This window comes from Oncorhynchus nerka, linkage group LG8 (assembly GCF_034236695.1).
Source record: "Oncorhynchus nerka isolate Pitt River linkage group LG8, Oner_Uvic_2.0, whole genome shotgun sequence".
NCBI lineage: Eukaryota > Metazoa > Chordata > Actinopteri > Salmoniformes > Salmonidae > Oncorhynchus > Oncorhynchus nerka.
In genome coordinates this window covers 53,088,984-53,115,092 of record NC_088403.1, presented here as the reverse complement: position 1 = coordinate 53,115,092, position 26,109 = coordinate 53,088,984, and the positions used below count along the sequence as shown (strand labels likewise).

General features: G+C 45.3%; 1 protein-coding gene across 5 annotated transcripts in view; it reads left to right on the top strand.

The window, feature by feature from the left end:
• The window catches only part of LOC115133557 (peroxisome proliferator-activated receptor gamma coactivator 1-alpha-like), a 65,134-nt gene extending 40,721 nt beyond the window's left edge, over positions 1–24,413 (top strand). For 4 of the 5 annotated variants that reach the window (XM_029666931.2, XM_065021907.1, XM_029666929.2 and 1 more), the window contains exons 7-13: positions 3,568–3,641; positions 10,259–11,495; positions 13,594–13,686; positions 14,301–14,421; positions 18,320–18,441; positions 18,810–18,961; positions 21,438–24,413. In XM_029666931.2, coding sequence (XP_029522791.1) covers positions 3,568–3,641; positions 10,259–11,495; positions 13,594–13,686; positions 14,301–14,421; positions 18,320–18,441; positions 18,810–18,961; positions 21,438–21,541 — 1,903 coding nt within the window. In that variant the 3' untranslated portion in view covers positions 21,542–24,413. Of the gene's footprint in view, positions 1–3,567; positions 3,642–10,258; positions 11,496–13,593; positions 13,687–14,300; positions 14,422–18,319; positions 18,442–18,809; positions 18,962–21,437 lie in introns of those variants that run through there. The other variant, XM_029666927.2, reaches the window with a different exon arrangement.
• The last annotated feature ends 1,696 nt before the right edge of the window (positions 24,414–26,109 follow it).

The following is a 26,109-nucleotide window of genomic DNA, read 5'->3' as shown; positions in this document are numbered from 1 at the left end:
AGTTAGCTTTAGCAGTGCGGAGCGCCTCCATGATACAGAGAAGAGCAGTCTCAGTTGAATGACTAGTCTTGAAACCTGACTGATTTGGATCAAGAAGGTCATTCTGAGAGAGATAGCGGGAGAGCTGGCCAAGGACGGCACGTTCAAGAGTTTTGGAGAGAAAAGAAAGAAGGGATACTGGTCTGTAGTTGTTGACATCGGAGGGATCGAGTGTAGGTTTTTTCAGAAGGGGTGCAACTCTCGCTCTCTTGAAGACGGGAGGGACGTAACCAGCGGTCAGGGATGAGTTGATGAGCGAGGTGAGGTAAGGGAGAAGGTCACCGGAGATGGTCTGGAGAAGAGAGGAGGGGATAGGGTCAAGCGGGCAGGTTGTTGGGCGGCCGGCCGTCACAAGACGCGAGATGTCATCTGGAGAGAGAGGGGAGAAAGAGGTCAGAGCACAGGGTAGGGCAGTGTGAGCAAAACCAGCGGTGTCGTTTGACTTAGCAAACGAGGATCGGATGTCGTCGACCTTCTTTTCAAAATGGTTGACGAAGTCATCTGCAGAGAGGGAGGAGGGGGGGGGGGAGGAGGATTCAAGAGGGAGGAGAAGGTGGCAAAGAGCTTCCTAGGGTTAGAGGCAGATGCTTGGAATTTAGAGTGGTAGAAAGTGGCTTTAGCAGCAGAGACAGAGGAGGAAAATGTAGAGAGGAGGGAGTGAAAGGATGCCAGGTCCGCAGGGAGGCGAGTTTTCCTCCATTTCCGCCGGCTGCCCGGAGCCCTGTTCTGTGAGCTCGCAATGAGTCGTCGAGCCACGGAGCGGGAGGGGAGGACCGAGCCGGCCTGGAGGATAGGGGACATAGAGAGTCAAAGGATGCAGAAAGGGGAGGAGAGGAGGGTTGAGGAGGCAGAATCAGGAGATAGGTTGGAGAAGGTTTGAGCAGAGGGAAGAGATGATAGGATGGAAGAGGAGAGAGTAGCGGGGGAGAGAGAGCGAAGGTTGGGACGGCGCGATACCATCCGAGTAGGGGCAGTGTGGGAAGTGTTGGAGGAGAGCGAGAGGGAAAAGGATACAAGGTAGTGGTCGGAGACTTGGAGGGGAGTTGCAATGAGGTTAGTGGAGGAACAGCATCTAGTAAAGATGAGGTCGAGCGTATTGCCTGCCTTGTGAGTAGGGGGGAAGGTGAGAGGGTGAGGTCAAAAGAGGAGAGGAGTGGAAAGAAGGAGGCAGAGAGGAATGAGTCAAAGGTAGACGTGGGGAGGTTAAAGTCGCCCAGAACTGTGAGAGGTGAGCCGTCCTCAGGAAAGGAGCTTATCAAGGCATCAAGCTCATTGATGAACTCTCCGAGGGAACCTGGAGGGCGATAAATGATAAGGATGTTAAGCTTGAAAGGGCTGGTAACTGTGACAGCATGGAATTCAAAGGAGGCGATAGACAGATGGGTAAGGGGAGAAAGAGAGAATGACCACTTGGGAGAGATGAGGATCCCGGTGCCACCACCCCGCTGACCAGAAGCTCTCGGGGTGTGCGAGAGCACGTGGGCGGACGAAGAGAGAGCAGTAGGAGTAGCGGTGTTGTCTGTGGTGATCCATGTTTCCGTCAGAGCCAAGAAGTCGAGGACTGGAGGGAGGCATAGGCTGAGATGAACTCTGCCTTGTTGGCCGCAGATCGGCAGTTCCAGAGGCTACCGGAGACCTGGAACCCACGTGGGTCGTGCGCGCTGGGACCACCAGATTAGGTGGCCGCGGCCATGCGGTGTGGAGCGTTTGTATGGTCTGTGCAGAGAGGAGAGAACAGGGATAGACAGACACATAGTTGACAGGCTAGAGAAGAGGCTACGCTAATGCAGAGGAGATTGGAATGACAAGTGGACTACACGTCTCGAATGTTCAGAAAGTTAAGCTTACGTAGCAAGAATCTAATTGACTAAAATGATTAAAATGATACAGTACTGCTGGGGTAGGCTAGCTGCGTTGTTGACACTACCCTAATCAAGTCGTACCGTTGAGTGTGAAGTTTCTACAATGCTGCTTTTCGGGAGCTAGCTGGCTAGCTAGCAGTGTTGGTTACGTTACGTTGCGTTAGGAGAACGACAATAGCTGGCTAGCTAACCTAGAAAATCGCTCTAGACTACACAATTATCTTTGAAACAAAGACGGCTATGTAGCTAGCTACGATCAAACAAATCACACCGTTGGGACTGTAATGAAATGAAATGAAAATGTGATACTACCTGTGGAGCGAAGCGGAATGCGACCGGAATGCGAAAGTTCTATTCAGTAGACGTTGGCTGGCTATTGGCTAGCTAGGAGTGTCTCCTACGTTAAGGACGACAAAATAGCTGGCTAGCTAACCTCGGTGAATTAAGATAATCAGTCTAAGACTACACACTCTAAACTACACAATTATCTTGGATACGAAGACAGCAAAGACAACTATGTAGCTAGCTAATACTACACTAATCAAGTCGTTCAGTTGAGTGTGATAGTTACTACAGTGCTACGGTAGCCGGTGAACGTATGCTAGCTGGCTAGCTGCTAGGCAGATAGGAGGACGACGAAATACGATAATAACGCAATTATCACTCTAAGACTCCACGCTCTAAACTACACAATTATCTTGGATACGAAGACAGCAAAGACAACTATGTAGCTAGCTAACACTACACTAATCAAGTCGTTCAGTTGAGTGTGATAGTTACTACAGTGCTACGGTAGACGGTGAACGTGTTGGGCAGATAGGAGACGACGAAATACGATAATTACGCAATTATCTTTGATACAACGACGACTATGTAGCTAGCTAAGAAGAAATTGCTAAGATTAGACAAATCAGACCGTTGTACTATAATGAAATGTAATGAAAAAGTTATACAACCTGCAGACCGAAGCGCGGATGCGACCGGCTCGCACGAAACAAAACAAAATAAAACAAAATAACAAAGATTCACTACATGAACAAAAGTATGTGGATACCTGCTTGTCGAACATCTCATTACAAAATCATGGGTATTAATATGGAGTTGGTCCTCCCTTTGCTGCTATAACAGCCTCCCCTCTTCTGGGAAGGCTTTTCACTAGATGTTGTAACATTAGTGAGGTCGGGCACTGATGTTGGGCGATTAGGCCTGGCTCGCAGTCGACGTTCCAATCATCCCAAAGGTGTTCGATGGGGTTGAGGTCAATTTCTTCAACAAACCATTTCTGTATGGACCTCGCTTTGTGCACGGGGTAATAGTCATGCTGGAACAGGAAATGGTCTTCCCCAAACTGTTGCCAAGAAGTTGGAAACACAGAATTGTCTAGTGTCATTGTATGCTGTAGTGTTAACATTTCCCTTCACTGGAACTAAGGGGCCTAGCCTGAACCATGAAGAACAGCCCCAGACCATTATTCCTCCTCCACCAAACTTTACAGTTGGCATTGTTGCATTGTGGCCGGTAGTGTTCTCCTGGAATCCGACAAACCCAGATTCATGAGGCATTTTGTTAACTCTCAATTCCGTTTCTAAGATCACAACAGTCTTTATTCATGTCACATTTTCCCGCGTGGAGTAAAACGGTGTGTTCAATCTCTTTTGTCTTTCAGTGACCACAAGGGATCCCCGTTTGAGAACAAAACCATTGAACGCACATTGAGTGTGGAGATCTCTGGAACCCCAGGTAAGAATGTGTTTCCAGTGAATTTATGAGTAAGGGCTAGATGCAAATGTTCACACAAATCACAGAGTAGCTCACCTTGCTTTGTACTGGCATAATGGTAAACCCCAGTAGCTCTCACTAAGCCAGTTAGGGGTTACATTCCAGTCACTACCCACGGGGCTTTTCACACCATCTTGATAGTTCCATAAAAGTTCAGAGTTCAAGGTGAAGGACTAGGACACAGGGTGACATGTTTTATATGCCTCACTGTTGATTAACAGATCCAATCTCCTTTGGGTTTATTAGACAGATCCCCCCTATTCTCTGTGAAGAGTTAATATGCTGCCTCACTCTCTCTCTCTCTCTCTCTCTCTCTCTCTCTCTCTCTGTCTCTCTCTCTCTCTCTCTCTCTCTGTCTCTCTCTCTCTCTCTCTGTCTCTCTCTCTCTCTCTCTCTCTCTCTCTCTCTCCCCCCTCTCCCTCCTCTCTCTCTCTCACTCTCTCTCTCTCTCTATCTCTCTCAATTCAATTCAATTCAATTCAAGGGCTTTATTGGCATGGGAAACATGTGTTAACATTGCCAAAGCAAGTGAGGTAGACAACATGCAAAGTGAATATATAAAGTGAAAAACAACAAAAATTAACAGTAAACATTACACATACAGAAGTTTCAAAACAGTAAAGACATTACAAATGTCATATATATATATATATATATATATATATATATATACAATGTACAAATAGTTAAAGGACACAAGATAAAATGAATAAGCAAAAATATGGGTTGTATTTACAATGGTGTTTGTTCTTCACTGGTTGCCCTCTCTCTCCTCTCTCTCTCTCTCTCTCCTCTCTCTCTCTCTCTCTCTCTCTCTCTCTCTCTCTCTCTCTCTCTCTCTCTCTCTTCTCTCTCCCTCTCTCCCTCTCTATCTCCCTCTCTCTCTCTCTCTCTCTCCTCTCTCTCTCCTCTCTCTCCTCTCTCTCCTCTCCCTCTCTCTCACTCTCTCTCTCCTCTCTCGTCTCTCTCTCTCCTCACCCTCTCTCTCACCCTCTCTCTCTCTCTCTCTCCCTCTCTCTTTCTCTCTCTCTCATATGCCGGGATCTTAATGCTCTTTGACTGCAATGCTCACTTAACCAACGCATCACCGACAAACTGATGTGGCATTATTATTGTTTTAATTGGTTCTGCCACATAATTCGGTTTGACCGATATTATCTGTGTCTCTTTTTTTCTCTCAGACAGTCTGGTAATTTGATTCGAGACATGTAAGGTATTCTCCCATTTTAAGGGTCTGTATTTATGGGAAGGATGCAATTTTCCAAATGGGGTCAACGCAGGGGGATTTTAAAATTATTATTGTCATTATCTCTGTATATTATACACTTATTCATTAAGTACGTCGGTGAGAAGCTATAGGCAAAAGGTAATTAAAAGCCAGATGAAGTAAATGTCAGGCAAATCTAAAACACCAGGCTTCAGCAGTTCTCCTCTCTCCCTCTCTCCCTCTCTCTCTCTCTTTGTGAATTATGCAGGTAATTATTTCAGTGTCCTCCCTCCCAACCCCCCCACTCCTGCCCTGAGATGAATCATCCCAGGTCAATAAAAGCAAAATGGCGGCCCTTTTCTTCTCCCTCACAATGTGACGCGTCAATGGGCCTTTTTGGTATTCATTTGCTAGCGGATAAAAGAAATACCCCTCGACGTAACACACCTGACTCGCCTCCTAGACTCCAGGTGGTGTTTTGTTTGGGAACGAGGCCCAACGGGAAGGAATTATCTGGAATCTCTTTAGAGTCGGGAGGGGGTAGATTTGTGGGACACCAAAGTCCCAAGGGGGCTCCTCCAGTTGACCGTGCTCCGCTTGCCATTTAATCCTGTGTGTACATAAGCATCCGAGGTTAGAGGGGACACCCATAGGGAATGAAGAGCTTTGGAGCAATCAAACACGGTTAATATGTCTTTCTTTTTTTTTACTGCTTCTGACCTCAGGGTTAAATCCAGTCCCATTCTCCTCGTCTCCCTGTGTTCCTGCTTCAGCCATAGTTAATAAAGCCAAACTCTGACTTCACTGCCCTTTGGGATTTGGGATTAGATATTAGGGGAAAAGCCATTAGAGGACAATGGTAACGGATACGGAGCCCCTTTACGTTTTAGGATTAGTCTAGTCCCGTGTGGTAGGCGACTCAGGAACGCCAGATATGGAGAAACAGGGGGAATTAAATCTTTGTGATCCCTTGAGTTAATGTGTCCTCAGCAGACCCGTTCCAGTAGATCTGGAGATTAGGCTTCTTTAATTGATAACCAGGTGGAGGTAAGCCAAAGGCTACCCTCAGAAGGAAGTAGGTCAGTGCTTCAATCGGACATGGAATTTTCCGTGGCAAGTTTAAAGCTACAAAATGTCACTTTTTGGGCGGCCCGACCAAATCCACATAGAAATGTGAGTTATAGATCTTTCATTCCCTTTGAAACAAGTCTAAGAGGCGATAGATATTCTCTATGTGTGCTATTTTATGCTTCCCATTTTTAAGTTGAATTTTTGCCTCTTTTACTTTTGGTTTTGTGTACCAGCTTCAAACACAACATTTTTTATTTTGTAAAGCATATTTCACAGCGGTTTAGAATGGTACAATGATTCTCTACACTATGACCGCTTGGTGTGTCACATCAACTGTTATTAGGGGAACTATAAGAATACTTTTTTTTTTCAACCATGGTGGAGCTATTTCTGCATAGTGCATCTTTAAGGAGAGACACTTGTAAGTATTTATGTAGTACAGTAGTAGGTTAGCATTTCAGTTGTAAACTTTTCCCTGACATGGGGGTCGTTCTTGAACTGCAGTGGCATTTGCACTTTAAATGACAAATAGTTAATACATCATACATGTTTTTGGTCATATTGAACTGTTTATCAATGATACAACATAATGTCCTTTATACTGCAAGGCTTTGTTTAGGTATTGTTTAATGTACTTAGGGTAAGCAAATTGGCTTTGTCCCAATAGTAATGTGTAGAGTTGTACTGACATGTTTTGGGGATTTAGAGATATGTATCTATTATTTTGAATGCTAGAAAGTGAAGAAGATTTTTTTTTTTTAAATATATTGTATAGATCAATTAAAATACCTTTTTTTTGTACTAGGATAATGTCTGCCCCTCAGTTTTATGTCATTTGGTGTTACCACCTTGAACACCTCTCGTTACAAAGATAGTATTATGATGCAATTCATCTTACTGTTGTACATTGCAATGTGTCAATATTATTGCATCTGTCCCTACTCAAATAAATGAAATTAAATGACTACACATCAAGTAACTGAAGCAAGCAGTAAAACTGAAGCAAGCTTATGGAACAGCGGGAACTGTGAAGCAACACAAACGTAGGCACAGACACGTGCATACACACACATGATAACATGCTGTTTATCGTACAGATAAACGTAGGGGCTTGAGGGCACACCTTTAGTGTGTTGTGAAATCTGTTGTGAATGTATTGTAATGTTTTTTAAATTGTATAAGCGCCTTCATTTTGCTGGACCCCAGGATGAGTAGCTGCAGCCTCGGCAGGAACTAATGGGGATCTTTAATAAATACAAATATGGGGCCTCCATTTAAGAAAATCCACAATAACCAAAAATGTCTCATTGGTGTTTACCATCGTTACTACTCTTCCTGGTGGTACAATGTTAGCCTACGAAAAAGGGTTCGGAAAGGGTTCTTCGGTTGTCCTCATAGGAGATTCTGTTTTGGTTTCAGGTAGACCCCTTTTGGGGTTCCATGTAGATCATTCTGTGGAAAAGGTTCTTCTGGAACCCAAAATGGTTCTACCTGGAACCAAAAGGGTTCTTCTACCTGGAACCAAAAAGGGTTCTTCAAAGGGTTCTCCTATGAGGACAGCCGAAGAACCATTTTAGTTTCTAGATCACCTTTTTTTTTCTCAGAGTGTAACGGTATTTAAAGTCATTAAGCTGCCATATTAGTGATTTAGAAGGGGAAGATGTACCCAAATACATTTAAATCAAAATTAAAAAACAAGATTCTTTTTTTTTCTCCATAAATCCCCAAATGCCACTGCAATTCAAGAATGACACATAGGGTAGTATCAGTAGTAGTAGTAGTAGTGGTAGTAGTAGTAGGAGTAGTAGTAGTAGTAGTGGTAGTAGTAGTAGGAGTAGTAGTAGTAGTAGTGGTAGTAGTAGTAGTAGTAGTAGTAGTAGTAGTAGTGGTAGTAGGAGTAGTAGTAGTAGTAGTAGTAGTAGTGGTAGTAGTAGTAGGAGTAGTAGTAGTAGTAGTAGTAGTAGGAAAAGTAATTGTAATTATCTTCTATTCAGAATTTGATACTGCTAACTGTATTTACACAAGGATCATTTTACTATGGCCCTGTCCCACCTCCCCCATAAGGTAAACCTGAGACAACCCCACTACTCAGAGAGAGCCCATGGATTTGACTGGAAGGACTAATCTCCTTTTGCTAATAGATTTACTGTGTTGTCTTTAATTACAGTATCTCATGACACCGGGGTTGGGTCTATGTGTTGCTATTTGCATGGCTTACCACCGGATCAACTCTTTAAGCCCTGAGTTGGCGTCGGAGTCGTTTGCTCTGAGGTCTCTTCGCAATTTACAGTCCGGAAAGAAACAGATTACAGAAAAAGAGAGAGAGAGAGAAAAAAACTAAAACTCTATTCGCTGTATGATTGGTGTTTGTGTCTGCCGAGCATCCATCCCAAGCCGGTTTGACTGAGAGGCGCATATTTATCTAATTCTGATTTATTTCACCCCGGCACTAATGGCTCCTAGTTTATGACCCTAGTGCGCATTGTTTTGCACAGATGGCGTTTCATTGGCGAAACAGAAGTTCCTCAGGCACCACACCGGCCCTCCCTTTTCATAGCTCATTTCATTGGCGTAATGATAAATATAGCCCTCTTTCTCATCTCTATCTCTCTGAAATACTGCATCAAGTCTCTGTGTCGCTATCGGTGTACCACGACTGACTGTTAAAGAGGGATGGGGGTTTGCGGTTCGGCTTTACCGTAAAATCCAGATAAGTCTAGATGATAAGATGGTTGGATTAGAGAGCCCAAACTCAGGAAATGGCCCCGCAACGGAATTTTTATGTCTCTCTCTCTCTCTCTCTCTCTCTCCGTCTCTTTTTTTCAGGCTCCAAGCCTCAGCAGTAAATACTCTTACACAGGATTTGATACTAATAGCTGTCATTTGGTGCAATTCACTGCAAGGGAGAGTGATGTGCATTCATAACAATGGCAAAGACAGGGAGCGTAGATGTTCAAAGTGCCTGAGCTTCACTCCAGAGAAGGAGGCTGTATGTGACTATTGTGTGTGTGTCTGTGTCTGTCTCTCTCTCTGTCTGTGTGTGTGTGTGTGTCTGTCTGTGTGTGTGTGTGTGTGTGTGTGTGTGTGTGTGTGTGTGTGTGTGTGTGTGTGTGTGTGTGTGTCTGTCCGTGTGTGTCTGTCCGTGTGTGTGTGTGTGTGTGTCTGTCCGTGTGTGCATGCCTATGTATTTGTCTAGAGGAGAAAGACGGACAGTGGGAAAAAAATAGAGATGGTTAGAGACAGAGAACGAGAGATTGAACCAGAGAGAAAGGGAACGAGAGATTGAACCAGAGAGATGGAGAACGAGAGATTGTACCAGAGAGACAGAGAATGATAGATTGAACCAGAGAGACAGAGAACGAGAGATTGAACCGGAGTGGGAGACAGAACGGGAAAAAGGAGGGAAGAGACGAGAGGGAGACAGAAGGAAAGGGACTGCCTACCTAGCGCTGGTTGTTTGCGTGATAGTTAACAATGCTATAAAGCAGGCCCATCTCAGGACTTCCCATATAACTGCCATCTGTCGGCTCGTAAACTTGTCAGGAGGGGTCGGGTTCGGCACGAGCCACAGAGAGGCAAGCAGGATCTGAGAAAAATGACAACCCATTCCCCCGGCAGACACTGAGCCTCCATTACCAGTCAGACATCTCCCCCGCACCAAGCCGCCACTATCATATGACAGCACAGTGGCACACTATAGCAACATGCAGTGCCGAAAACTGACACATCTCGCTGCCTGACATATCTAGCCACCTTGACTCGCAGTAGAGAGCAGAAGCCCAAAACATAGGACACTTGTGATAGATTTTCAAAACTGAGCCAAAAGGCCTTTGCTTTTATTGAAATCGCTTGGCCATCGTCCAACGCGTCGGCTAGATTCAACGGTTACATGTTCGAAGGACGCTCCACTTCGAGGAGGATGTTTGTCTGCTGCCAATGTTTTTCTTTTCTTTCTGAATGAGGGATGGTCCAAGGTCAGGGAGGGATGGCGGTGGTAGCTGAGCCGTGTAGCGGCTCCACCATATTAAATTACACAGAGCATTGCATTAATCTGTCAAGATTGCAATAAAATACGGATCAGGATTAGGACCAGGGATGAAAGTGAATATTTTAATCAACCCCTGTGTGTGTCTACTGTCTTTAAACAGGTTGTAGGGAGTACGAGGAGAGGGTGGAAGGTGGGGAGGAAGAATGCATTATATTTCCATTCTCTTTTATCGACCTCTCTCTCTCTCTCTCTCTCTCTCTCTCTCTCTCTCTCTCTCTCTCCCCCTCTCTCCCCCTACCTCCCTCTCTCCAGGTTTGACACCACCTACCACGCCCCCCCACAAAGTCAGTCAAGAGAACCCTTTCAAAGCATCGATCAAAACCAAGTTGTCTTCATGCTCCCCATCTGCCCTGGCGTGCAAGAGGGCTCGGCTGAGCGAGGCGCAACCCTGCAGGCCCCTAGCCCCAACCTCGGTCCCAGGCAGGAAGGGCCCAGAGCAGACTGAGCTGTACGCCCAGCTAAGCAAAGCGTCCACTGCCCTCCCCACCTCTGTGGTTGCTGCGACGACAGGGGGCTGCAAGGAGGAGCGCTGCTGCGGCAACAACAAGCGGAGTGTCCAGCCTCGCTGCTACGGTGACCACGACTATTGTCAGTCCACGGCGACCAGCACAAAACAGGACCCTGCCGCCGGCGCTAACACTAATGCGGCTAACGCTACCGTTACCATGACGACTACTACGACAACCCCTCTGAAGCCCAATCCGGGTGTGGCGGAGGACAGGCATGTGGAATGTAAGGACTCAGCCATGCCACCCTCCTCCTCCTCTTCATCCTCTACTTCTCCTCCTTCATCTTCATCATCTTTGGCCAAGCAGCTGCAGCAGCAGCAGAGCTCTTCCCCTGTGGGTAAGGAGGCTCGGGGGCAGGACCGGACCCCCATCACCCAGGACAAACCACACCCACCACAGACCCCAGAAGGGGACCAGCACTCTGCCAGCAGGAAGCAGCCCCTGCGAGACCAGGATATCCGGGCGGAGCTCAACAAGCACTTTGGCCGCCCCCAGCAAGCCATCTATAGCCAGGGTGAGAAGGGGGAGGAGGTGGTGGTGGAGGAGGGGAGACGGGGAGGAGGGGAGATGGCCGGAGCCCTGCAGACCCCCAAAGAGAGCCCTGCTGGGTACGAGAACTACCCCAAGCTCCCTAGTTCTGGGTCTGGTTCTACTGGGTACCTGCACCCGGGCCTCTCTCCCTTCCACGAGGAGCTGGAGGGTCAAGGCGTCGAGGGGCACTTCCTCTACCCCTGGGAGGGCATCCCTTTGGACCTGCTTTTCGAGTCCTGCTCGCCGTCCTGCTCGCTGTCCAGCTGCTCCCCCTCGCGGGGCTCCGTCTCGCCCCCCTCCTCCCTCCTCCTCTCCCCCAGACACTTCCACTGGCCCCACTCGGGCTCCCCCTCCTCCCGCTCTCACTCCCGGTCCCGGTCCCGCAGTTCCTCCTCCCACCAACGGAGGCGCTCCCTCTCCAGCTCGCCTGACGGACGCCCCTCCTCCAGGTGAGTAAACCCTCTACTCACTGTGGCTAGGTTCCCATGTCCGTACTACCACACCACTTAGACATCATGCCCAAAATATCTACTGCTTAGCTTCATTCTAAGTAGCCTGCCAGTGTGGATATAGGAATACAGCCAACTAGCACGTTCCCTCCTGGTGGGAGACGTTTCCCTTCTGTTGTTTGAACGTTGCCTAAGCTCTGATAGTGCTCCCGGCAGGAGGTGGACAGCTCAGTCGTGTAAACAGGTCTCCTCAGCCGTCAGAGACGGTGTCAGGAGAGGATAGGCCCTGCGGTATGAGGCTCTCCAGTCTCCCCGGAATGGGGCCTCTAGCTCTTTCTGCATCCCCAACCACAGAGAAGACTTGTTATGTTCCTGGTGAAAGAGGCTTTAACAACAGGAGAGAGTGTGACGGGGCCAGGGAGAATCCTTCCCGGCTGGACTACTAGACGGTGGATTGTGTTAGGCTGGTGTAGTGAGGCTAGCCAAGCTCAACCGTCTCAGTGCTTAACTACAGAGCAGAGGCCATATGTCTCACACTTCTCAGGGTCGGAGTGCTGATCTAGGATCAGGCCCCTCCTGTACATGTAATCTTATTCATTATGATCTAACTGAGGAAACTGATCCTAGATCAGTACTCATACTCTGAGAAGCTTGTACATGCAGACCCAGGGTTCCACTAGCAGATACCAGACGAGGAGGTTTGGTGTGTTAGTCAAACTGTGAGATCAAAACTGTATATCAGAGAAGGCGGCAACTAGGAAAATGAGCGGCGCCTGAGGTGTTGTGCTTTGGTTGCTTCAACGTTGTCAAAGCCTCCTTTCCCCTGGCAATGACTGTTATCGGAGCGTTTTGTCACTCTCATTCCCACCTCCGTTTTCCCGGGATCTACTATTTGATGCGGCGCGTGTTGTTTTAGGCAGCAGCTGTTGTTTCATTGAGCGCCAGGCGAGACCCCTTCTTTGTCCCCAGAGATGAAAGCCAAATCTGGGGAGTTTAGTTCTTTATCCCCTCCTCTGAAAACAATGTGCATCATCACAGCAGCCCAGGAAAAACTACATTTCCCATGGTTCCCTTTGATCAGAGCAAAGGGAACGGATATACAGTAGGTATACTTTCAGCAGTCGTACATTGAGTGCCTTGCAAACTGGATAGACTATTCATTCACTTCCCTCACGCTCATAAGTGAATTGGTTTGCTGGGTTACTGAAAGGTCAGTCTCAATGGAGGTGAGCTTTGCCTTCTGTTTTGCAGTATATCCTTGATAAATCATTCAGGCTGAGGACTATCGCCAACGTTATGATACAGTACACAGAGGCGGTCACTAGGTTGCTAAAGATGTCCAGGTTAGAGGTTGAAAGAAGAAAAGCGGGGGGAGAAAGTAACCTCGTAAAAGGTCAGGCATACCCGAGTATCTCAAGAACTCTGTGAAAAATGTTCAACAAAATGTCCTCAAGTCTCTCTACTCCCCCTCTCTCTTTTCAAACTCTTCACTTCCTTAACTCTGTGGACGTTGGACCATAGCCTAACGTCTCTCCTTCTATTATTCAAGTCTCCCTTCTTCAGCATCAGTTCAATAATAAAGCAATGGGAGCTAAAAGAGCCTGTACTCTGTCGGGATACTAACTTTAGCGTTTGGCCGCGGGGCCTTAGGAACTTCCCCTCATTTAACATAGATACGTGGTGCTTGTACAGTACATACTGGCCCTGGTGGGAGGAAAGGTGAGAACATTTAAACCCAGCTGCACTGTGGAGGGGAAGAGTGAAGGAAGTCAAATTCGGTCAAACTTGGGAAAAGCGTTCTGAAAATATTGCTGAATATATTAGGACTTTGTGTTTTTTTTTTTTTATTGTCAGATTTGACAGTGTGGCTCTGTCATCTTGTAAGGAAAGGATATGAATGAGGAATGCCTAAGTATGTCTAGACAATTTTATCGGATTCACAGATACCCATCTCAGATATGATTTAATTGATTGAAATAATGCTCGCAGTCGATAAGACTGAATTACGCAGAATGCACAGTTACATTTGGACAATCCTTTATTATTAGACTCCAGATGATTGACATCTTGATGATTAATATGTATTCTGATTTTGCAGGTCTCGCCACAACATGGACTCCAGCACTTTGCGGTCCAGGACCCACAAAGGCCCTCACTCACAGTCCAGATCCCCCCTCAGTCGCAGGCCACGGTAAGGGTTCAACACATCCCTTACACTAAACCAGGGGTAAACAGCTCGGGTCCCTCATGATCCAGTTCCTTCAATTGAAGTTAGTTTTCATCCTTGCCTTGTAACCAAAAATATGTATTGACCGAAAACCAGCAGGATTGTGGAACACGATGTTGAATATTGGCACTCCTTCCTTAGCCATTGATTAGCCCGATGACACCAGACAAGCCCAAAGTCCTATTTTCCCCATCTCTCCAATGCATGGCCACATCTGACGAAAGTTGCACTTTTTCTCCCCGGATGAAGCTCTAACTAAGCTGAAAGTAATGATGTGAAGTAGTGCTGACAGTGGCAGCTGTCCAGCTCTCTACTGTGCATCTCACCCGCTCTCTCCCGTGGGCCTCTCCTGCAGGATCCATAACCTTTACGACCAGGGGGGAGGCATCTTCTTATTAATGCCTTTGTTTGTTTCCCCACCCCTCCGGGAGGGGGGAAATTTAGCCCAACTCCTTGGTGGGGTTTCGGCCGATACGCTTGATAAGTGCCGACGTGAAATGAAGGGCGGATGTTGGAAGGACAGCGGAAGGGCGGTGGAGGACAGTGAAAGTGATGGGTTTGGTTTGGTCCCTCCGCAGGTACGACAGCTACGAGGAATACCAGCACGAGTGTCTGAAGCGCGAGGAGTATCGCCAGGACTACCAGAAGAGGGAGTTTGAGAGGGCTGAGCAGAGGGAGAGGCAAAGGGAAAAAGCAATAGTGAGTTCCCCTGTCATTTTGTCTTATATTCTGAGTATATCAAACATTAGGAACACCTTCCTAATATTGAGTTGCACCTCAGAACAGCCTCAACTTGTCGGGGCGCGGACTCTACAAGGTGTCAAAAGCGTTCCACCATGATGGTGGCGCATGTTGACTGCAATGCTTCCCAACATTGTGGCAAGTTGGCTGGATGTCCTTTGGGTGGTGGACCATTCTTGATACAAACGGGAAACTGTTGAGTGAGACAAACCCAGCAGCCTGGCACCTACTACCATACCCCATTCAAACGCACTTACATACACAATCCATGTCTCAATTGTCTCAAGGGTTAAAAATACTTCTTAATCCCGTCTCCTCCCCTTCATCTACACTGATTTTGAAGTGGATTTAACAAGTGACATCAATAAGGAATCATAGCTTTCACCTGGTCAGTCTTTGTCACAGAAAGAGCAGGTATCCTTCGTGTTTTGTATACTCAGTGAATCTCTCTCTCTCTCTCTCTCTCTGCCCATCTCTCAACCCCCCCTTCTCTCTCTCTCTGTCTTTCTCTCGTCCTTCTAATGGCAGCCTGGTATTAATATAGCCCGGCTGTGCCCATCGCTGTCTCACACACCCTCTGCACTACCTAGACAAGGCAGACAGTTGAGGGCTCGTTGCCGTGCCTGCTGCCTACTGTTCCTCTGTAATGAATGAATAGATGCAAAGTGAGTCACTGAATCATTCAGGGCTCCACGCGTTTCCTCTTTATCTCAGGGTTGTGTATTTTTAAAAGTCTCCAGCGTCTGGGAACGGTGTCGGATCTTATTAATCACACCACAGGGGCAGATGTTAGAAACAGGAAGAGAGGGAGAGAGGGAACAAGGCTAAAAAAAGGAAATTCACTGCCATGGAAATGTACACTGTTTAAATAAGGAATCTTTCCAGTGATCTAGTTCAAATTCAATGAAAATGGGATGAATATCAATTTTCCGTTCTCTACCTGTCTCTGTGTGAGATTGCACACATTTTAAACATGCTAACACAGGATGATAAATGCACACACGCTATCTTTGGCCTGCATACATTTTAGGTGAGACAATTACAGGCAGCAAAGCCAAGCTGTCAGTAGAGGTTTGGGAGGCCAGATGATGCGAGGGCAACACACACACACACACACACACACAGACGGCCAGCCTCGGGGTGCCGTCTCGGAAAGCCGGCGTATTTTTCAATTGTCAGCATCTAAATCCCTAATTCAGCAAACACTTTGTCTCATACTGTATGTGAAGGGAGGAGAAGAAAAAAGAATAATACTGAATATTACGGTTCATTTGTATTTTTCTGAGGATTGGAGCGCATGTCTTACCATTTCCAACGTATCCCATAAGGCACCCTATTCCCTATATAAACTCTCACTGTCAACTGCATTTCTTTTCAGTAAACTTAACATGTGTAAATATTTGTATGAACGTAACAAGATTCAACAACTGAGACATAAACTGAACAAGTTCCACAGACACGTGACTAACAGAAATTGAATAATGTGTCCCTGACAAAGGGGGGGGGGTTAAAATCAAAAGTAACAGTGAGTATCTGGTGTGGCCACCAGCTGCATTAAGTACTTTGCCAGTTCGTGCTGTGAGATGTTACCCCACTCTTCCACCAAGGCACCTGCAAGTTCCTGGACATTTCTGGGGGGAATGGCCCTAGCCCTCACCCTCCGATCCAACATGTTCAATGGGATTGAGATCCGGGCTCTTCGCTGGCCATGGCAGAACACTGACATTCCTGTCTTGCAGGAAATCACACACATAACGAACGGTATGGCTGGTGGCATTGTCATGCTGGAGGGTAATGTCAGGATGAGCCTGCAGGAAGGGTACCACATGAGGGAGGAGGATGTCTTCCCTGTAACACATAGCGTTGAGATTTCCTGCAATGACACCAAGCTCAGTCCGATGATGCTGACACACACCGCCTCAGACCATGACGGACCCTCCACCTCCAAATTGATCCCACTCCAGAGTACAGGCCTCAGTGTAACACTCATTCCTTCGACAATAAACGCGAATCCGACCATCACCCTTGGGGAGACAGAACCTCGACCTGTCAGTGAAGAGCACTTTTTGCCCTTCCTTTCTGGTCCAGCAACGGTGGGTTTGTGCCCGTAGGCGACGTTGTTGCCGGTGATATATGGTGAGGACTTGACTTACAACAGGCCTACAAGCCCTCAGTCCAGCCTCTCTCAGCCTATTGCGGACAGTCTGAGCACCGATGGAGGGATTGTGCGTTCCTGGTGTAACTTGGGCAGTTATTGTTGCTATCCTGTACCTGTCCCGCAGGTGTGATGTTCGGATGTACGGATCCTGTGCAGGTGTTGTTACACGTGTTCTGCCACTGCGAAGACAATCAGCTGTCCGTCCTGTCTCCCCGTAGCGCTGTCTTAGGCGTCTCACAGTACGGATATGGCAATTTATTGCCCTGGCGACATCTGCAGTCCTCATGCCTCCTTGCAGCATGCCTAAGGCACATTCACACAGATGAGCAGGGACCCTGGCCATCTTTCTTTTGGTGTTTTTCAGAGTCAGTAGAAAGGCCTCTTTAGTGTCCTAAGTTTTCTTAGGTGTGACCGTATTTTCCTACCGTCTGTAAGCTGTTAGTGTCTTAACGACCGTTAAGAGGTACACAGGTGCATGTTTATTATTTGTTTATGGTTCAGTGAACAAGCATGGGAAACAGTGTTTAAACCCTTTACCATGAAGATCTGTGAAGGTATTTGGATTTTTACTAATTATCTTAGAAAGACAGGGTCCTGAAAAAGGATGTTTTCTTTTTGCTGAGTTTAGTGCACTACTTTTGACCAGGGCCCATAAAGCTCTGCTCAAAAGTAGTGCACTATGTAGGGAGTAGGGTGCTATTTGGAACAGAACCTTAGTCTAGGTTCTTTGCGGAGGTGAACTTTGAGTTTCACTACCAGGCGACTGATTTACATGTATCAGTTACCAGTGGCCCCGGGGTAGCATTCAACATTTGAATGGATCTCTATAGACTCGCCCCAGTAATGGCAAGTAAATGAGTGAATAAATAATTCCAGCGATACAACAGCCTAGAGGCTTGTTCTGCATTATATGATTAGCAGATGCAATTAAATTGCTCCCAAAACCATAATTGCAGCCTCGTGCGGTAGGTCTAAATTATGCCGGTGTGACCTTTGTGTCCTTTGTGGTTCGTGGAAAATGGTGTTTTCTCCCCACGGCCTGTTCTTAGTAAAGGTGTTTTCTCCCCCACGGCCTGTTCTTAGTAATGGTGTTTTCTCCCCCACGGCCTGTTCTTAGTAATGGTGTTTTCTCCCCCACGGCCTGTTCTTAGTAATGGTGTTTCGTACAGGTTTCTTTAATGGTGTTTGTGTAACGGCAGCTTATTGTCTGATATTCAGAGCCAAGCGAGAGGTCTAATTCTCTAGTGCAACAGTTACCCATAATTGAAGGACACTTAAAAATGCATTTGTCCTCTTTTGACTACAGATACAGGCTTCTAAAGTTGTGTAATACCAAACAACTCATTGGCTCATTTTAGTTTCTCAGACCACAAAACGAAAGAGGAAGAGCAAACCTCTGATAGTCTTAATGTATAACGGTTCTATAAAGGCTAGGGGGGGAAAGAAAAAAGATAAGGGACCATAATGAATCTGTCCTATCAGATAAGAGGAGGTATTTAGCACAGCCCGACCAATCAACGGGGGAAAAAAACAAGAGCGATGTGACAAAAGGGTGGCCTCGAGTCAGCGCTCGCCATCAGGAGTTCCGAGTAGTTCATTACGGCCACCGAGTGGGCCTGAAGGGGAGGGAAAAGCAGAAAGGAGAGGAATATACTCCTCCTTTAATCTCTCTCCCTCTCTCTCTCCGTTAATGAGCAGGAGGAGAGACGGGTGGTGTACGTGGGGAGACTGAGGTCCGACAGCACGCGGACCGAGCTGAAGCGGCGCTTTGAAGTCTTCGGCGAGATCGAAGAGTGTGCCGTGAACCTGAGAGATGACGGGTAAGGCCCCGGGACTGTGTGCTCGCATGTGTGTGTTTGTGTGTTGGGTTTATGGGGGGGGGGGGGTGTAATAGGATTCATTGTAGTACATCGTTCCCTTCATTTCTACCCTCTGGGTTAGGTGGAACACAGAAAACTTTGGGCTTTGCATCGACTTCTATGTCAAAGTCAGGAGTAGACGCAGGGCAGGAGAACGCTTTTTTGCATTCCAGTCATGTCTGTTATCCTATATATCCCTAGCCTATAAAAAGCCCCAAAGATACATTTTTATTGATTTCTCTTTTGCATATAAATAGTCTGGATGTCCGCTACCAGAAGAGAACCTGACGTTGTTGGTTTGACTTTTCATTTTCTGTTCTTGACCGCAGGGACAATTTTGGCTTCATCACCTACCGCTACACCTGTGACGCCGTCGCTGCCCTTGAAAACGGACACACCTTGCGCCGGTCAAACGAGCCCCAGTTCGAGCTGTGCTTCGGTGGACAAAAGCAGTTCTGCAAATCGAATTATACAGACTTGGGTAAGTGCTGCTTTGTTGTTGCTCGGGAGAACCCTGGAGCTTCTGCTAATACACGCAGACTGTCAAAGGGAGTGAAGGATGGAGGGGAGGGTCAGGAAGCAAAAAGGCTCGAATGATGCCTTTCAAAACCAGAAAGCATATTTTTACTCTTATCACCCTGCCTCAAGAGTCTACCTTCCAGTCATCACGGGCAAAAACAGTTCAGGGGTCAATCTGTGTACAATTCCTCTTTAACCAGCACCCATATAGGAGTATATCTCGAGGAATGGAGAGGCATTGTTCCATTCCATTGTTCACAGCCTATATCTTTGTACTTAGTCGATACTCGAGAAGTATGGAATTGGGAAGAAAGAGAACGATGCCCTTTAAAAGCTAGTCCGCGGTTTGTTTTGATACCCTATATACAGGCATGTATATTTTATGGTCTGGAGGGTAAAGAGAGGTAGGTAGATGGAAGGAGAGAGGGAGGGAGGGATGAAGGGAAGAGGGGTGCAAGGTTAAATCCCTCAGCCCCTCCCTCCTGGGTGAGCCTCCGTCTGTTGCCAGCTGTTGTGGTGTTCAACAGAGGCAAGACCTCGCTGTGTTACCTAGCAGCGTGTCATCCACAGAGGGAGGGAGGGAGGGAGGGAGGGAGGGAGGGAGGGAGGGAGGGAGGAAACGAGCCTGACAGCAGAGGCCTGATTGACTAATAATCAGCACTCTCTTCCTCATGCTTTTGGACACAGACGCTGACACAGGGTCTGCTCCTCATGGCGGCAGCCCTACAAAGTGCCGGCGACTTAAAAGCACGGGTAGAGCTAGTCGATTAATCTGAGGAAAAGGTACACAACGTGCGAGTGCATGCACAGAAAAAAGAAAGCGTATACGCCCAAAAGACTGCACTCATTGTTCAGAAGGACATGGCTATAGTGCCGGATGACGCATTTGATAAATAATGCAAGGCACTGAGACAAATCTTGGCTTCTCCCTACGTAGACGCCTGTTGAAAACCAGAGCAGAAAGTGGGGTTTCCATCCCTCCTTTTCCCATCCTCTCTTTACTATAGCCCCACTATCATTAACAGACGGTAGACACTGGGAGCGATGTTTAAATAGCACTATAGCCGGAGTCAGTCAGTCCATCAAGATGGATGCTCGTCTGTGTGTCATTTGGTCCATTTGATGATGGCGGTTAAGATGCCAAGTGGGGCTTGTATTGTTGCTCCTATTTTCCACTCGACATTCGTTCCACGACAAAGCGTAGGGTGGGGAATGTTTAACGCAGGGTGAACCGGGAGGTCAGTAGGTCACAGCAGAGGAAAGAAAATGGAATGTTCTTCCAAGGAACACAGACGTTAATGTTTATTTCTGAGGCTCGGGCCTGAAACCAGTGGCATTCATGGAGTGGACGTTGGTGAAGTGTACAGCGACGATGCGTTAATCCCAGGCCCTTGAGGAAAGACATTGACGACTGACACTACTAATCAGTTTCGGGATGAAAAGAAAGACCTTCATTCTGCTTCATTCTCTTTTTTTAGAGAGAAAGACCAGTTTATCCCAAACGGCCCATGACGGGGGTAGGATCAAAGAAAGGGAGAGGAAAATACTCCCTGTTCAAAGCGAGGGAACTTAAATAATGTCATGCAGTAGCGGCCTCAGTTCCTCCTCTCAATCTTGCCTGGCTTTCTTGTCTTGTCTCGTCTTTTTTTTTTTTTTGACTGTCCATTAGTTCTAAGTAGTGCACATGGGTATTTGTCATCCCTCAAGGTGCGCGGCGTACCCCTTGGCCATAGCATTAGATCACGACTGGCATCTCCTGCATGCCATGGTCATTCCCATTTCTCAAGCTCTCAAAGCGTGCTGCCGCCCGTGTGTGGGGGCCCCATTTGTGAAGCTGTCTGCCACGAGAGATAAGACACATTTATTATCGCGCCGACCAATCAAAATATATGCCCCCTGCCGCTCGCTCAGTTTTGACGATTTTGTCGCTCAGTATCAGAAAAGCTTTATTTTCCACCCTGAGCCTTTGAATGATGTAAAGATGAATGGTGTCTAAACATCTAATTTGTGGGGAGATATGAAACATTGGAGGGGGGGGTACAGATAGCTTTCAGACTTATTGAAAAGCAACCGATTCAGATGAGTCCTTTCACATAGATGCAGATAGTCATACAGATTTGCAGTTGTTTATAGGATTATGTGAAATGGTTTGAACGTCCTTTGAAATGGATGTATTCAGAATATAACTAATTCACGATGACTTAAATTGTCAAAAATGTAGGGGCAGTTCTGGACAAAGATTCATCTTATTGCTGGACTGAAAGGTATTTCAATGGAGATTCTTGCCATGCTTTTTAGTCTAGGACTATGCTTTATGTGTCCAGGAAACTGCCCCTCAATATGCAAAACAAAACAAAGGTGAGAGGTGATTTTGTGACAAGAATTGGAGACCACTTAGTCTGCTTAACCCTGACGTCAATATCCATCTCTCGTTTCAGACTCCCATTCTGACGACTTTGATCCAGCCTCCACTAAAAGCAAGTACGACTCCATGGATTTCGACAGCTTGCTGAAAGAGGCCCAGTGCAGCCTGAGAAGGTAACAGTTGCCCTGTCACCTGCTGTCTACAAAGAGGGATGTCTTGATACCTCACTAATGTTTCTGTCCGTCGACTACGAGACTTCCAGAAGTTTTACACTCTATGTAAGAGAGTATATAAAGATGAATCTCTATATATAGACCTATATATATATATAAAGTATATTAACAACAACGTTTACATGAACATAGCTTCTGAAGAAGCTGGGAAGAGACAGTACCGGGAGAGCCAGTGAATCCTCATAGCCTGTGTACAGATGTGTGCTGTGCTGTTGTACAACGGTCAGTGAAAGACAAAGACGTTGAGGAGATTTTTCTCTCCAAGCACTACAAACACCCAACGAATGCTTTGAGTGGTGAAAATGTGCAGGTTGTTCAGGCTTTTTCTTTTCTTTTTTTTTGTGCCTGATTTTCTTTTCTTTTTTAAAAATCTGGTGTTTGGATGTGGTGTTACACTATTAACGAGAGATAACAATGCTGTCTACATTTTCGGACAAAAATGTAGCCCTGTATTTACAGATATGATCAAAATATGTTGTATTTTTTTGTGTACATATCAGACAAAGTTCTTTATTTGTTACAGCTATGCACTGTAAAATGCAGCCTTTTGATGAAGAAATTTTCTTAATTAAGAATGTCGATCTGTAGTTATTACAATGATGTAAAACATATTGTACACCTACATGAAGTTTAGAAGACATGACATGATTGTAAAAATGTGTTGGAGGCTCATTTCGAGGGAGCATGTCAACAAATCTCCTTTTTTGACATTTATTTTGTTGGGATAAAAAGTTAACCATTTATAGTTTTATGTTTAAAGTTTCTCAGTGTTTTTCCTTAGACAACTAGTCTAAAATGCATTTCTAACGTGTTTTTTCATGATTGTAAAAAAACAAACCCCATTATTTTTATGAATTATTTCTGAAACAATCAGTATGTATCAACTCATTTTGATTTCAATGATTTCTATGGTTCTTGTTTTGATAAATTTTACCCTCTTTGAGGAAAGACTACTACTATGTTTAATCTGTTCAAACAGGATAAACCATGCATATTTATCTATTTATTTTCATATTTGAATCAAAAATATTTATGGTTCCCATGTCACATGGTGTACCTCACACATTTTATCTATTCATATTGTTATTAGATTTTTGTTATTTAATTTACAATCAGTGGTAAGATGAACAATAAATAACAGTTTTGTGGGAATATTTCTTTCTATGCCTTTCAGAAACAATCAACATATTCTTAATAATCTTCTCGAACAGTGGGATGAGATATGCTGCTCATTGTCCAAGTGATTTCTGTCTCCACAACAGTGGTTTGCAGCCATGACAAAATGTCTACCACGTTATTTTCCTTTATACACCGTAGAACATGAAGCAATAAAATGATTTTGCAGGTATTTTGTTGTACCACACTGTAAAAATCTGATTTGTTTCTCCACACACGCTTGATTATGTGAATGCCAAACAAAAGTTTACAATTTTCTTTCCAGAATTTTTTTTAAATCTTGTATTTGATGTTCAAAATATATATATACATGCTGATAATATTTACATTATTCACAGTAATTACAAAAATAATGAATAATAATATAAATGAAAGAAAAAGTATTTAAAAAAGCAATAAATTATTTTTCAAAGTTGTACTTTAGCTTATATTGTTGTGTGGTTTTAGATCCGACCCATTACCCAATCGCTGGCTACATACGGGGATTCCATTCCATTCTTAGCACGGTCACATGACTCTTATCACCCAACAGAGAACACTTACAGTATGTTCTAGTCAGTCAACACTCATGTTTGCACATTTAGTGTGAGTTTGGGTCTGTGTGTTTCTGTAGACACCTTGTGGCAACTGTACAAATGTAAACGAATGCAACGGAAAACACAGTGTTAAAACTGTAGTGTTCAGCAACAAGCATCCTAGCACCAAAACATTTGTCTGTGTAGCGCATGTCCATTCAATGACAGCCGATAAAGCACAAACTACTTAGGCTATCAGGCTCTCCTGTCTGAATGGCACTACGTGAATGACATCCTATAAGCCTCGAGAAACTACTCAATACTGCATGCTACTGCACCATTTTCCATTAGGCGCTGCTGCCACACAGTCCAGATATCACAGCACCTTCCACGTGACATTAAAGGTAACCTTGTGCTTTCTGGTTGAATTAATATCCTGTTTATAGTCAGAGCCAAGTAACGAGAAAAAACTGGCTCCATCACGAGACGTAGGACGTTTGTTTTGTATGAAAGCTTCACTGATCACAGGCTACCTTTCATTAAGATTGACTGTGTAGATGAAAACAAGCTAATTCTCCTGATGCAAAGAGGCAAAAATCAGTGGGGGAAATACTTCCCCCTTCACCTGTATTTCAACATCTTTTTTTGATTTTCTGTACAGCGCATGGGTAATGGCGTCGCGTCCCATTTGATAGATGTGGCTTTAATCATTGTAATAAAATAAAAAATTCGCTTTGTAAATCGCCTAGAGTAGCAATATATTATAACACCTTATGGTTCTCAAAATGTCACCTGTGGCAGACTCTTTAATAATGTGAACTACTGAGGAATTCGCCACTGCTTAAACGTTTGTTGGGTGATCATGTTTCTTTTGGAAGGACAATAATGTTTGCGAGTGTGAGCGTGTGTGTGTCTGTTTATAGGCAGATAGTGTATGTGTGTGTGTTGGGGGGGTTGCTTTGGGTTGTTACCTGTTTGTGTCCTATCCACGTTGCCTTCTGCCGAGTCCTTATCGATGCCTTTTGTGGTTCCTATTGTATGACTTTCTTGTGAATTTTATTTTTATGTGCAATTCTCATCAGCCTCAACATGTCAATAAAGGGAAATGTGTTTGAAAGAAACTCACTGGGAACTGTCTTGTCAGGTAACTTTTTCTTTACCTTCATCCCTCCTGCTTCCTCTCTCATTGTCATGGTGAGAGTGTGTACTTCCCTTAGCCAGGCATCATTGTGACCAGTTTCATTTGGGTATGACTGTAATGGCGTTTCCCTGAAGTCTACCCTCTATGCTATAACTTAATATATGAACATACCTGTTTTACTGTGTGCAATGTTAGACATGAGACCACACTGCCTGTAGTAGTTAGCATTTACTGTAGATTTGACAGAGCTATATATATATATATATATATATATATATATATATATATATATATATGCGCATTAGGTTTCTCTAGCATCATGGACTGTATGAAATGAAAGTCTACTCATGTAACATTTCAATGCCTTCAAGTGTGGGATCATTCTCCCTCAGCTACCACTCTCCACCACTAAGAAATTAATTAGACCCCAGCTTTCCCCTCTTTGATATTCCTATCACCTGAGCGATGCTATATATTCTCCTAGTTATCTATGTCTACAACTTTAGCCCAGCGCACCATGACTCTGCAAGTTAATTAAAAAAGTTGAGAGGACAAATTCATTAAAGTCACAAAATGGCCGACGGAGTACTGGCAAGCTGATGATTGCTTCGTTGATATGCGACGGGCTGCTCATTATGACTGTATCGCTCGCAGGTTGGCCTCGTGGCTGGGCCTCTCACTGCGAGCCCCCTAACCTTTTTTTCTGCCGGTTTTGAAGGGAAATGTGGGAGGAATGTGCATTAAACTTTAAGGTTGGGGGTCTGATTGTGTTTTTTATTAAGGGCTGCCGTTTAGCCCCAGAGAAAAAGTGGTGGCTAGCTTTCATTTCAGCTCGGCTGCAGCACTCCAGCTGGAGGTCTCTCTGCTTGCCCTTTCCACAGAATGAAATAGTCCCGGGAAATCTCAATCCAGATAGGTTCTTATCTTACTGGTTAATTATAAAAAACACATAACAGATCATGTCGGGCATCCTATCGTGATGGGGAAAAAGGGGGAGGGGAAAAGCAAAAGGGAACAGTAAGTGGAAGCCTTGCAGATAATGGGGTTTGATCAGCTTCGGTTCTCTCCAGGACAAACAGGAGATGCTGTTTAGTGTTGCGGGGCGGCCATTGTCCTTCCTCCACTTCATTGAGTAGCACTGGTATTAGGGTTGCCACTGTCGTCCAAAGGCTCCGTGGAGTAAAAAATGGACCATTTTAAAGTAGACATATTAAACTTGAGCATAGAATGAAGTCTAATCAAAGTCGCATTTAACTTTTATTTTGAAATAAATCATCAAGTCATTGAGGCCTTAAGGCAGTAGAGTTTTTAACAACAAGCACCTTGTTTCTCACACGTTTTCCACACCTTTTTGCCTCTCGCATACAAAGTATGCAGGTCAGGGTGGAAGGGGGGGAGAAGAAAACCTTGATAAGAATATTACACTACTCAAGACTAGTTCATTAAAGGCTGTGGGGTGGAACATGTGTAATGCTACCCGTAATTTAGTATCAGGACCAGTTTCTTCTCGGGCAAGCACATGATTCATTGGGAAAATTCCATCTCGGAAGGAACACATTTTTTTCTCACTAATAGTGTGAAGCTGGCATTCTAGTTAAATCGCTTGCCTGTATAATTCTATCATAATAATTCAAGTTAAGTGACACCATTAGGACTGGGAAGTAGGGGGAGAAAAAACAG